This window comes from Falco biarmicus, chromosome 11 (genome assembly GCF_023638135.1).
Source record: "Falco biarmicus isolate bFalBia1 chromosome 11, bFalBia1.pri, whole genome shotgun sequence".
Lineage (NCBI taxonomy): Eukaryota > Metazoa > Chordata > Aves > Falconiformes > Falconidae > Falco > Falco biarmicus.
Window position 1 is genome coordinate 21,478,088 of NC_079298.1, and position 12,422 is coordinate 21,490,509.

At 38.0% G+C, this 12,422-nt stretch overlaps 1 protein-coding gene across 7 annotated transcripts in view; it reads right to left on the bottom strand.

The window, feature by feature from the left end:
* The window catches only part of EVI5 (ecotropic viral integration site 5), an 82,945-nt gene that overhangs the window by 41,592 nt on the left and 28,931 nt on the right, over positions 1-12,422 (bottom strand). For 6 of the 7 annotated variants that reach the window (XM_056355214.1, XM_056355220.1, XM_056355221.1 and 3 more), the window contains 5 exons: positions 11,087-11,119; positions 10,369-10,515; positions 4,447-4,581; positions 2,130-2,270; positions 1,467-1,625 (listed from right to left, as the gene is read on the bottom strand). In XM_056355214.1, coding sequence (XP_056211189.1) covers positions 1,467-1,625; positions 2,130-2,270; positions 4,447-4,581; positions 10,369-10,515; positions 11,087-11,119 — 615 coding nt within the window. The remainder of the gene's footprint in view (positions 1-1,466; positions 1,626-2,129; positions 2,271-4,446; positions 4,582-10,368; positions 10,516-11,086; positions 11,120-12,422) is intronic. The other variant, XM_056355215.1, reaches the window with a different exon arrangement.

Consider the following 12,422-nt stretch of genomic DNA (forward strand, 5'->3'; position numbering starts at 1 on the left):
TTGTAAGAACATTATTGCAAAGCTCTTGTACATCTTTTTCCCCATCTCTTGTTTAGGTAAGGCAAAGATTTTGTGCACTTGTATCCCACTACAGCAACAAGCTGATACATTTAAGAAACATCAGGTATGTCAGAAATATTATGTGCACATTTCTGTCCATGAATTCTTGAAAGTAAGATGGCACCTTATTAAGATCAGTGCGTTAGTACAAGTCACACCAGTTTTATATGAAGCTGAGCACAGACCAGTACCTAACGCTGGGACTAACCCATTTCTGTCAAATGATTGCTAAACAGCATAAGCATATACAAAGCCTCAACGCACAACACTGAAGTGAGAAGTACCCAAAGGTCTTGCGACTTTAGTCCATGTAATCCAGACAGCAGGACACTTATGCCCCCTACCGACGGAAATAAATACACAGATGGGGGAAAAGCAACAGAAGGAAAGCACACGATAAATGTAGTTAACAGTATTAACGCTTCAACGAAAAACTTAGAAAGTTAAGGCAAGAGGCAACTTTTATTCAGTTGGTACAGAAAAAGTGGTGCCTCTGGTCACAAATAAACCACCTTGTGCCTTGCAATTAGCTTATTTCTCGCCACTAGCACATCCTTACATGCTCTCCTGGTTTCTGGGATTGCTGGAGTTTATCTAGTAAAGGTTTTGGTTTTTAGTTCAGCCTTTTGGATGCACAGGCCTCCTTCAAGTAACAATTACATTTAGCAGGTATTTCATGGGAAGATTTCTCAAAAGCCTGTTACAAATCCTTTTCAATCAATAGCACATTGTGCTTATTGATTCAGTTGGAAGTTCCATACTTCAGCACATTTGCATTTCAGATTTGTTTGCTTAATAACAACTTCTTCCCTAGTTACACAAAAGAGATCTGGGCAGACAAGTTATTTTTGTCTTTTCTGCACAAATCTCAGCCATGGCAAACTATCTTTTGCTTTTCTGACACACGGAAGGTAAAGAAAGCTTCTGCTAAAAAACACCTGACAAACATGCAGCTGTTTCGCTGAGAGTCCACAGTTCAGTAACCAGATTCATGACCTCACTAGATAACCTAGTATAGGCAGTTTCACCAGAAGAAAGCAGTGCCATTTAAAGAATCAGAATTACTACTAGAATCATCAATTAGGTTTGTGAAGTTTAAAACACCTTAAACATACTCTTGTTACACCAGTTACAATTCAATGAATTAAGATTCACAGACATTCACAGAGTCTGCCAATTAGTCCAAATGGGAAATTCAGAAACCTTAATCCTGGAAAAGACTGACAAAGAGACATTTAAGTTAGACACACTAGATTCTCCCATCTAGTCTAACAACATTTCAAAAGTGCATTTTGGAACTAAAGTCACACCTGTAGATCATAAAGTTCATCATCAGATAGCTACCCTTTGACACCAATTTGCCAGCACTCTGCGCGATTCACACATGCTAGTGTTCAATAACATACCTGTGTTTCCATCTCCATCATTCTCTGTTTGGTTTCTTTCAGTTCAGCCTGAGTTTCAGCTTCTCTCAGTCGGACTGTCATCAGCTCATCCTGCAGCTCATTCACTGTGTTTTTTCTGGGAGGATCTTTCCATCTTCCAGTAGTACGAGCTAGATGACGCTAAACAAAATAGCATGCCATGGCTGATAATGCCTGATCTTTCCTGGTGTTGCCTTATTTCATTTAAGGTTTCAGAGTTATATGAGGACAAGTTGCTATAGTGCTCCTGTTTATCCTAAAAACTAGAAACCCACGGAAACGTACTAGTTTTAAGAACAGACAATGAAAAGGCTCAAGACAGTCAGTGAATTGCAAGTATATTCTGAGACTTTTGCCTATTTCTAGTCCTTACCATCTGGTGAAGTAGGTACTGATCAGGTACTTCCCTTCTACCAGAATGGTTAGCACAGGCTCTCTGCCATCTACAACAACTAGGGATCAGCTTCTAACACTTTTGAAGTAAAGTTTCTTGTGGCAGCTGCATTTAAAGATTTTCTCACCTAGGCAGCTTGAGCCACAATCGCTAGTTTCTACTTGATCTCTTCATCTCAAAATTTCATAGACTTTTGCTTTATCATCATTCACTGAAAATAAAAATTGTTAGAAGTGTATTGCTACCCATACCTGCCAGTGTTCCTCCAAATCTTTGACTTGCTGCCTTAGTTCTTTGAGACCCATCAGAGCTTCTGCTTCTCTTAATTTTACTGCAATCAGTTCTTCCTGTAGTCTAGCAACATTTTCCTCATCAGGGAGAGCGCTGTTCCTCTGCAACAAGGACCATTCTCTTAAATACGTATTTGAATAAAACTGCTTAGTGAGACCCACTCCAAGAATATAGACATGGAATGATAACTCTTCCCACTAACCGAACTTACTTAATGACAAGAATTAATTCAAAATAAAAATCTATTGCAAAATAAAATCCCTCAAAAAATCTAAGCTCCTGGATATAGCGAGCATGTATAAATATCTTCCAACTGCAAACTACAGAAAAAAATTTGGCAAGGTATTTTTTAGTATTCTGACTTCCAGATTTCCCTAGATGACATCCCTAATGAAGCATTATTTACATTATTTTACACATAGTCAAAAATATGGACAGAAACCTGTAACATTTAGAGCTAGCTGATAAGAGTAAAGCAAATGAGGAACTGAAATTACACCTTTACAGTTACAGTTTTTATTTAGACTTACAGAAAAAATAATAAATGCAAAAATTTTTTTGGGAAGTAGGTCATCTGTCTTTAAAAAGGAGAACAGAAATGTTAACAAAGGAACCATTCATTAGTATTTATAAACAGCAACCAGTCAAGAAAAGGTCTTGTAGATGAAAGTACATGGATGTTTATAGAAACACATCAGGAAAACGTAGAGAGACTAGAGAAAGCTAAACAGAAAACAGGAAAACACATGGCAGGAGTGACCGGGCCAAAGTAAAACTCTGATGAAAGCATAATAATGGAAGTCTGGGAAAAAAGTGAGGGGAAGAAAAAGGACATAGTCTGCCTAATTACGATACCCCTACATCAAATCATTGGTCACCAAATACTCAGTTGAACTGTGCTTCAACACTTTCTACTGTGTTTCTCAGTAGTGACTTCCAGCAACATTAAGTATTTTTGTAGATATGTTACACTTTCACAGTTGCTGGGTTTTCTTGAGAGTTGAGAGTAAAGTACATTATTAAGATTAAGGGAAAACAGCACAACCGCCATTTATTAGCATCTCTATGTTTCAAAATCATGGGATCCAAGTACTGGCAAGTATAAGAAGTGATAGGGTGTGTTTCCGAATGTTTACATCGCTGTCAGTACAGCCATACAGATCTTGGGTTACTGAGCAGAATTTTCCCAGATTACATGACACATCACTAACAGCAGTAAAAAGCTGTATTTGTAGACATTTGAGGGAGTTGATTTCAGTCGCTCTCTCATGCATCTAAGTTTATCATGACAGACTGAAACACTACTGTACATCCCAGTGTCTGGCACACCAGAATTTCCCCTACTGCTCCAGGGTTTTTTTTCCACACTGAAGTTTTCAGCATATGCTATCTTGACGCTGATGAAGGCTAAATAAAAATAGTCTTTTTGACCTTTGAGAAATACATTAGATCCCGAATTCTTTCCAGTGTTCACTACAATGAAAACTACCACACTACTAGCCTGTTAGACTCCCACCAGGGCCCTCAGATACTTAAAAAAGTAAGAACTTGACTCCAGTGGGTCTGGCCACATTCCTGAGTATAAAACTCTTCAAAATTTCCACGAGGAAACAATTTCCAAAGCCAATACAACAGGATCTGAAAAGTGTGCTTTGTTAGGTCACTTAGTGGAGATTTTTTCTTTCCTTTTTTTCTATTTTATTTTGCAGTTAAGTTTTTCTTCAAAGAAATGTCAATGTTTGACAGTTGGTTTGAGCATTGCTTGAACTCTGGGATCAGTAAGTTACAAGCTGGGATGGCACTCAAAAAGCAGTAGAGATTTGGCACTAAACGGTGGAGATATTTCCCTGTCCATCATGGAACAAAGCAGAAGACACACAAGAACTCAAGAGCTGGGAACGGTAGTGTTGAACTCTTTCCTCCTCCCTTCCCAAACTACTTAGTTTCACATCACCTCAATGCTCAGCCTAAGCATCCTGCTCTTGTTGGAGGATGCAACTTTGAAACAATCTATGTTTACTGTAAAGGCTCCACCAGAATCCAAGTTTTCCACTGCAGTGGGCTTCAGGAATATGAGAAAAGCGATCTGTTCTTCACAAACCTTTCCCAGCGTGAAGAGACCTTAGTTTTTTCCTCATTAACTTCAAGTTTGGAAAGCATCTTGCAATTGTGAAAACACAGAAGAGAAGATTCTAAAGCAGAGTTATGCAAAGAATTACAGGGATCTGTATTCTGTTTCTAGTGCTATTTTATACAGAGGGTCCTGGTTTGATTTACCTTTTCCATCTCTAGAACTTTATCTTGCATCTCCTTCAGGGCACAATGGGATTCTGCTTCACTCAGCCTGGCTTGGACCAGCTCTTTTTCCAGTTGTAGCACAAAGTCTTCACTGTACCGTGAACTGCATTTATGCTACAAAGTTTGCAGAAATATATTTAGTATGAAGCACAGATGGTTTGAAAGGGGTTTTATATGCCAGATTTGGAGTGAAAAGTACATTCAAATGTGTAACATTAGGAATACTAGCTTAAGACCAACAGAAGCGCTTACCTTATACAAGTCTATTAATGTGTCCATCCAAACTGCTAATAAGAACCCTAACGCTATGCCCCTCAAACAGCTGCACCTCCACACAGCCAAATGTTTAAGACCAAACTGAGACCCCATCAGTATGATGAGCAACAACTCACAGTCTTCCCTCATTGTTACCCAAACTGAAAAATTCTCAAAGGATCTGTGATTATTTTGTAATAGGCAGAAAAAGATGCTTAGGAAAGACTAGCTAAATTACAAGGTTAATACAAGTATCTCTCTTGATCCCTACTCACTTAAATGCAGATGCAAAACAAGGCTTCCATAATCCTGGATTTAAAAGAAAGCCATATATGCTTCAATGGATGATCACTTTGGTTTCCACTCCAGCCTTTGGCTCTCATTTGCTCACACTATACATATTCCTCCCGAGATCCTCTTCCAGGGCAAACCCTGTGGATTTATGAGAAAAATCCAGGCACAAGCAGCAGTACAGCCCCTTGACAGACAGCACAGGCCCGAGCTACAAAGAAATTTGGTTCTTTCCATAAAGGATTTCAAGACTACCACCAGTCAACTTTGCACACCCAAACACATTCCCTCAGTAATAAAACAGCAGTTCAGAACTTAAGGTAACACAAAGTCATAGTAAAAACAACGTTTGAAAATTACTTTAAGAACAACTTCTTCAGCAAAACATCTTTTATGTATTTGCCTTAAGCTCTAGAGTTTGTGACAAGAACCACAATGTGAATGTAGATTTCCAGACACCAGCCAAAGGTTTTATCTACACTAACACTGTTTTGCTTGGCTGTGTTGAAAAGATTTCTGTAATATAAAGCACTAAAAACGTAGTTCTACAGCCATTCACTTTCGAAAGAAACAAGCCTTTGCTTGGCTTCACACAACTGGATTCGTTTTCCTGCAACTTTTCTTAAAATCTCAGAAATAGTAAAATCTCAGACTGACACAACCATTCCTAATGTTATTTTGGCCAATGACAGATTATTACATGTAATTACAGAATGCTTTTCCAGGACTCTATACTGAAGGGCAACTAACAGATTGCCCAGCAGCTGCCTAGTTAACTTTGTTTATGCATTTAAGCACTAACTGTAGCGCTAAAAAGACATATTTTTATTTTCTACATTTTGGTTGCAAATTGAAAAGTAGTATAAATAAAGTGTATTGTAAAATAAAGTGAAGCCTTCCATAAGGTTCCAACACCCAGTTAAAAGCATATATTCTATCAATTATCATCAGTCATTTTAGCATGAGTTCCTGAAAAGAAACTATGCATTATGGAGTTGCTGTAACAATAACCAAATACGTGACTAAATATTACCTTGCAAAATGCACATACTTCCATCTGAATGTTTAGACAATTAAAATCGTCTTCCCCTAATACACTTGAAGAGCCTATTTAAAAAGCAATTTTACCTTGAACTCTCATTTCTCAGATTCAGTTTTCAAGCATTCAGACTGGTGAACTGAGTAATCGTTGAAAATTAGAGTATCACTGGGAAAGACTGAGATTTGTGCTCCAGAGGTGTATTTCACTGGCAAAAATCGTTAAGACTATTCATTTTTGTACATCCAGCAGAAACTAGCTTTTTCATTTAGAGAGAATAATTTTTCATTTAGGAGAAAAAAACAGAGAAAAAAATCCCTTCAGCATGTAATTATTAGGAACTAGTTAGAACAGGCTGATTATCCTCACCCTTAACTCCTCAAATACATCACTTTTAGCATGCTTCAAAAGAAAACCTTCTGTATTCTGTTGAAGTCAGGCACAACTTCCTCTATGCAGTTCTTCATTTACTAGCAGTATGAGGAAGAAACCACCTTCCTCTTAATCTTTTGGTTATCCACCACACCTAGAAGCCTTTGGTGAGATTAGATGTGCCAAAGCCAGATGAGTACCATTCTCTTCAAACCCATTCAGGCAAATATTTAGGTAGCTGAAGCACTGAACTCCACCAGCACTTCAGAACATTGTCAGCTTTACAATTATTTTTTTCCTAGTTATCACTATAAAAATTTGTACAGGTTATGTACTGTTTTTAAAAACCTTTCACTGACAGAATTGCTTTCTACTAAGATGTAAAAGTTAGCATCCAAAGTAAAATTAAGTGTGAAGTCTCCATCTCAAACCTTATTATTTTCTGCTTCCTTTCCCCCTTCCAAATGACTTAAAATGTATTCAGAAATACGTGGAATACATTTGATCACACTTAATATGTGATTTATCATATGATCACTAGTACTATTTTCAGGTCATCTGGGAGAAGTACTATAGCAGAACTTCCCTTTCTTTCACTACGGAACAATGGTAAGAAGAACCTCTCTAAGAAGACTCAACACCTTGCAATAAAAGGCTTTCTGGTTCAACTACAAACTCCCTATAATTTTTCCTGTGAAGTATTTAAAGTTGCATGTAATTTGGGCTTCTGGTGTTGGACTTCAGTCAGAAGAATACTCCTCTACCCATCTTTGCATTCAGCCTTACAAAGAAGTGCTGCAATGGAGAATTTCTTCATAAACACAGACACGCATCCTGTAAGCACTTCCAATACTTACCTTTAAACCATCCAGTTTGTGCTATCAAACCTCACAGAACAGATAGAATAAACCCTAGATAATATTTAAACACAAATGCATAACCTTTTTACAAAGTATGTTCGTCATCTTAGAAATACTATGGTTTAGATAATACTTTTGCTTACCAACAACAACAAAAAAAGAACCTACAACCCTACTCTTATTTCTCCTGCCTCTTAATTTACAAGTAAAAGTGAACTGCGTTTTGGTTTTGGCATTTTTTTTATAAGTTCATTGTACAATCATTTTTGCTATTCATAAACAAAACTGAAATAATTGGAGAAAAAAATTAAAGCAAATATTCTTAAGACAATACTGAAGAGGAATACTGCCGAGAGCAAAGCTACTGGCACTAGGAAGCAGCAAAAAGATTTCCAGCATACTCAAAAGTGAAATGCCAAAATTCAAAAGAAATTAATGAATTTCCACAAGGCGGTGCCCTAGGTGCTCACAGCTGTTTACATTTGTTGCTCCTATTGCCATGCTTAGCAAAGTCAAAAGCCTGTTCAGTTACAAACCTTACTAATGCAGCAGAATCTAGGGAACTAACAACTGAAACCATCTTAACACTTTCACCACATTGTCCAAGTTAATTCACACAGCCCTCAAAACCACAGTATGATTCCTTACACTGCAAAATTAGTCAGCTACCAGGCACAAATCCCTCTATAGCCACATGGATTTACAGCCTCAGTTCCACTCATATTCACATTTAAGTGGAGGAAGACAAGGCTGCAAGCATGCAGGGTAGGAAGTGTAGCTCTTAACTGCCCATTCTCGCATTTTACACGCTCTCCACTCCCGCAGTACCTGTCCAGCTGCCTGCCCCCACAGCTTCAATCCAGCCAATTCTGCAATCCACAGTTATCTGACAGTTTTGCTCATGACCAGTTCCCATGCCTAGCCAGCCTGCCAGGCTTCCCCAACATTGTACTTCATAAAGTCCCCAGCATAATTAAAAGCACTAAAAAGTCGTATTACCCATCAACTTATAGATAAATATAGCATTTTAATCTGTTTTAATAACTTTTAATTGAGTACAGGTAAGTAACAGGGATGCCTCCAAAAACACATTGCAAAAGTGTGTGCACTATTGTAATCAGACAGTAAACAACTGGGTACCCAGGTCTATAAACACTTCTTATTTTATTTTACCTGAAAGATTACAGCATATCGAATTTTTGGAAAGCATCACTAGAACATCCTGATCTTCTTAATCATAATTTCTGCATTTTTTTCCCCCCTGTAAATGTCATGGTTTAACCCCAGCCAGCAACTAAGTACCATATAGCTGCTCGCTCACTCCTTCCCACACTCCAGAGGGGCAGGGAGGAGATTCAGGAAAAAGATAAAACTTGAGGGCTGAGATAGGAACAGTTTAATAATTAAAATACAGTAATAATAATAATAATGATAATAATTGCAATGAGAGGAGAGAGAGACGGAGAGAGGAATAAAATCCAAAAAAGGGACAAAACCCCAAGTAATGCACAATACAATTGCTCACCATCCACTGACTGACGCCTGGCCAGTCCCTGGCCACCTCCCCCAGCTGTATATACTGAGCACAACCTATGGTATGGAATGTCCCTTTGGCTAGTTCGGGTCAGCTGTCCTGGCTGTGTCCCTTCCCAGCTTCTTGTGCCCCTCCAGCCCTCTCGCTGGCAGGGCCTGAGAAACTGAGAAGTCCTTGACTTAGTGTAAACATTACCTAGCAACAACTTCAAACATCAGCTGGTTATCAACACTATTCTCATGCTAAATCCAAAATACAGCACCACAAGCTACTAGGAAGAAAAAACAACTCTATTCCAGCATTAAAAATTAACTCTATTCCAGCTGGAAGCAGGGCACTACAGAAATTGCGAAGATTAAATAAAAAACAGCATTACACATTACAGAGTAACAGCTCATTAATAACTCCTTGCAACTATTCTAAATGAGGTATCTTCTTTACACAGAAATGCATTAAACAGGCATCGTAAATATTTCTATAATGTTCTATTTAAGTTATGATTTCTTTTCAGTCTAACAGTAAATCTCATCTCCACCTTCCAAGACAAGATACAAGTATTTCCTATTTCCAGAGTTTTGGTGGAAGATGTGTAAAACAAACTGCTATATTGCCTGTAAGGGACCTCATAAGCAGCTGCAGCATGTTACACTTCTAAAAAGTTTTATTTCATACACCAGAAATGCCCAGGGCTTCAGACAAGTCCTTGGACACCACTTAATATGAGCACGTTCACATCAACACTGCTAGTGCACAGTTCATTCAGCAAGCGAAGACTGCTGAAACCGCTTCCCTCACTCTCTCCAGAGAAGATACTGAGGACTTAGTAAGTGGCTTAGAGAACGTAACTTCAGTCTCACAGTAATGGTCTGAACTCTTGCACATTGTTCTACCTAAGCCACACAGTACCTACAAACACAGTACTACCTACAGCTGCTAAGAGTTATTTTTCTTCTCTATATGCACATAAACTCATGCTATTTAATCAAGTCCTGTAGTTCCAAACTCAGAGGGACAATAACTTTTTATTTTTCAAGCAGCAAGTTTAAGCGTGCTAGGGGGGGGAAAAAAAAAAAAAAAAAAAGGTATGCAGAAGAAACATTAACATGGAAGAGACCAACTTAAATGAGAAGCTAGGTAAAGGCATTACGAATCAACTCTCAGATCCGAGTATTCAGAGTGACACAATTTGCAATGGCTAGAATCTTGGCATTAGGAGCTACCAAAGGTTTTGCATGCGTTTTTTTGTTAGTATTTCTTTGGTGGCAGTGGGGTTTTGGGGTGGGTATTTTTGTTGTGGAGTTTTTGGCTTGGTGTGATTTGTTGTGGGTTGGGTTTTTTCTTAAACAAATAACATGTGTCTATGCAGGGTTATTAATCTCATCTATCAGTATGAACAGACCAAAACATCACTTAGTTCAATCTGTAACTCTCAGAACGCAAATCACAATGAACAAGCATTTACAAGGACAGCACGGAGACCATGTCATGATGAGGAAAAATAAACACAAGTGAGTGAAAAAGATGAGATGATGTGCTGCCAGGCTCCTTACCCATTGCTGCTGCTGTTGGAGCTCCCTGATGGTATTCTCAGCTTGCTCCAGTTTAGTAATGGCCTCATCACTCTGCTGTTTGATGGTGGCCAGCTCCCGTTTTATGAGGTAGTTTTCCTCAGCCTCCTGGGCCCTTGTCACTTGTCCCTTAGGACATAATTTATTTTTTTTAAGCAATTGAGGACAAATCCAAGGAAGATTGCCTTTGTGATGCTTAGCTGCTTATTTCATAAGATTGGTTTTGCAAACAGCACAGAGTACAATTGGTAGAAATTTTAGGACAAGGTAGTACTAAACAGCTGCTCTAGTACTTTATCACAAAATTCAGCATTTGTTTAGCAAGCACAATTGCGTACTTGCATACAATAAATTTCCTTTCATGCAACATTACTCAGTTGTACATGCACAGATTTAAGTTTGCAATGTTCAATTTCAGTGTTAATACAGTGTCACAGAATCCATTTGTCATAGGAATTTACCAAAATATTACATTAGGTTAGGAAAATTATTGTAACGTGCAGGTATAGGGTTTATATATATTTTTAGTAAACAAAACTAAATAAGTTTCTAGCGAGAGATTAGCTCTATATTTATTCCAAATCAGCAAAGCAGGGATAGAGTACAGCATGCAAATACGCATGCATTAAAGCAGTTCGGGGGTTTTTGAGAGTAGGAAGAGAGGAAGAGAGTCATACAGTAAAAGACTAAAAGACTATACCTGTATCAATCTATCTGCCAAGGAAGCACTTTCCTACAAAGGAAAAATTCAGATAGGAATAAGGAAAAGAAAAACCCAAAAAAACAAAGGGATGATAATAGTGACAAAAAGACAAGAACTGAGAGAAAGAAAATGCCCAAATTCTACCCATTTTCTACACAAATTCTTTTTGCAAACTTAACAACTTTTCACATAGAATTAAGGCAACTCAGCCTGAAAGTCCCAGGAAGCAGCCTTTCCTGCAACAGATTTAACACGGTCCATCTTTGATACAAGAAGGTCTCAAAGCCAGGTTTTTGTAACACTTAAGTCACCTACTGGAGATAGGTGTTTTTATCTGAATGGCTTGGTTCCCTAATCAACACAAGTTACTGGAAGGAACATTACCTAATACAATCTAGTAGGCAGATGCAAGACAGAGTATGATCCATCCACAACATGAAAGGCAGGCATAATTTGAGCACAAAGGAAACTCCACTAAGCACTTAGGCATTCATGCAGACTAAAGCTTCCAAAAAGATGAAGCAAGAGAGTTAAATGGTGCAAACTGACAGACACAAATAGAAAATTTCAACTATGACAACTATTATTTTGTTTTACTGAACTCTTGCAGCAACTCAACTGAGCAGTTCATAGATTCTCTTTTCCTGCCAAAGTTTTGCAAGAAAGAAAACTTCATTTATGCACACTGACAAGCACTACACTTCCCCTGCCCTATCCCCCACCCCCCACCCCAGTCACACAATTCATTTCTACTCTATCACTCAATCTTTGCAGATTCTAAAACAGAGAACACATCGATTCACAGACCATCTTTGTCCTTGGAACTTTTATTAAAATTGAAGCCCAGACTGGTTGATAAGAGCTATTACTTAAAAGTTAAAGTGTTACAGTACAGCAGTTAAGTTCATTAAGGTACGCTAAAAGTAATGACAAGTAAATCATATAGGTTAGGATGAGGAAAAAACCTGAAGCTTCCAACAGAAGACTGAACACGTTTGTTCATACTTCATTATCTATATTTCATATGTTGTGATGATAAGGATCTTCAGAAATTCTTATTAACAGATAATATCGTCCCATTTTGAAATGTTCTAATTCCAGTCCGAACAGGATACTCAAAATTAATTCTGAAATTTTAAGTACAGAGTTTGCAAAAGCACTAGCGTCTGGCAGTTCATCATGGACTTACTAATTAAAAAAAAAAAAAATCTGATTTCAAACCTCTGCAAGTTTGGTATAAAACAGACATATTTACTATTATAAGTTTGCCAACAGCACTGAAGTGATTCACTACAGCTCCAAACTTCTTCAAAAAAGTCTGCTCTTTTCAGTT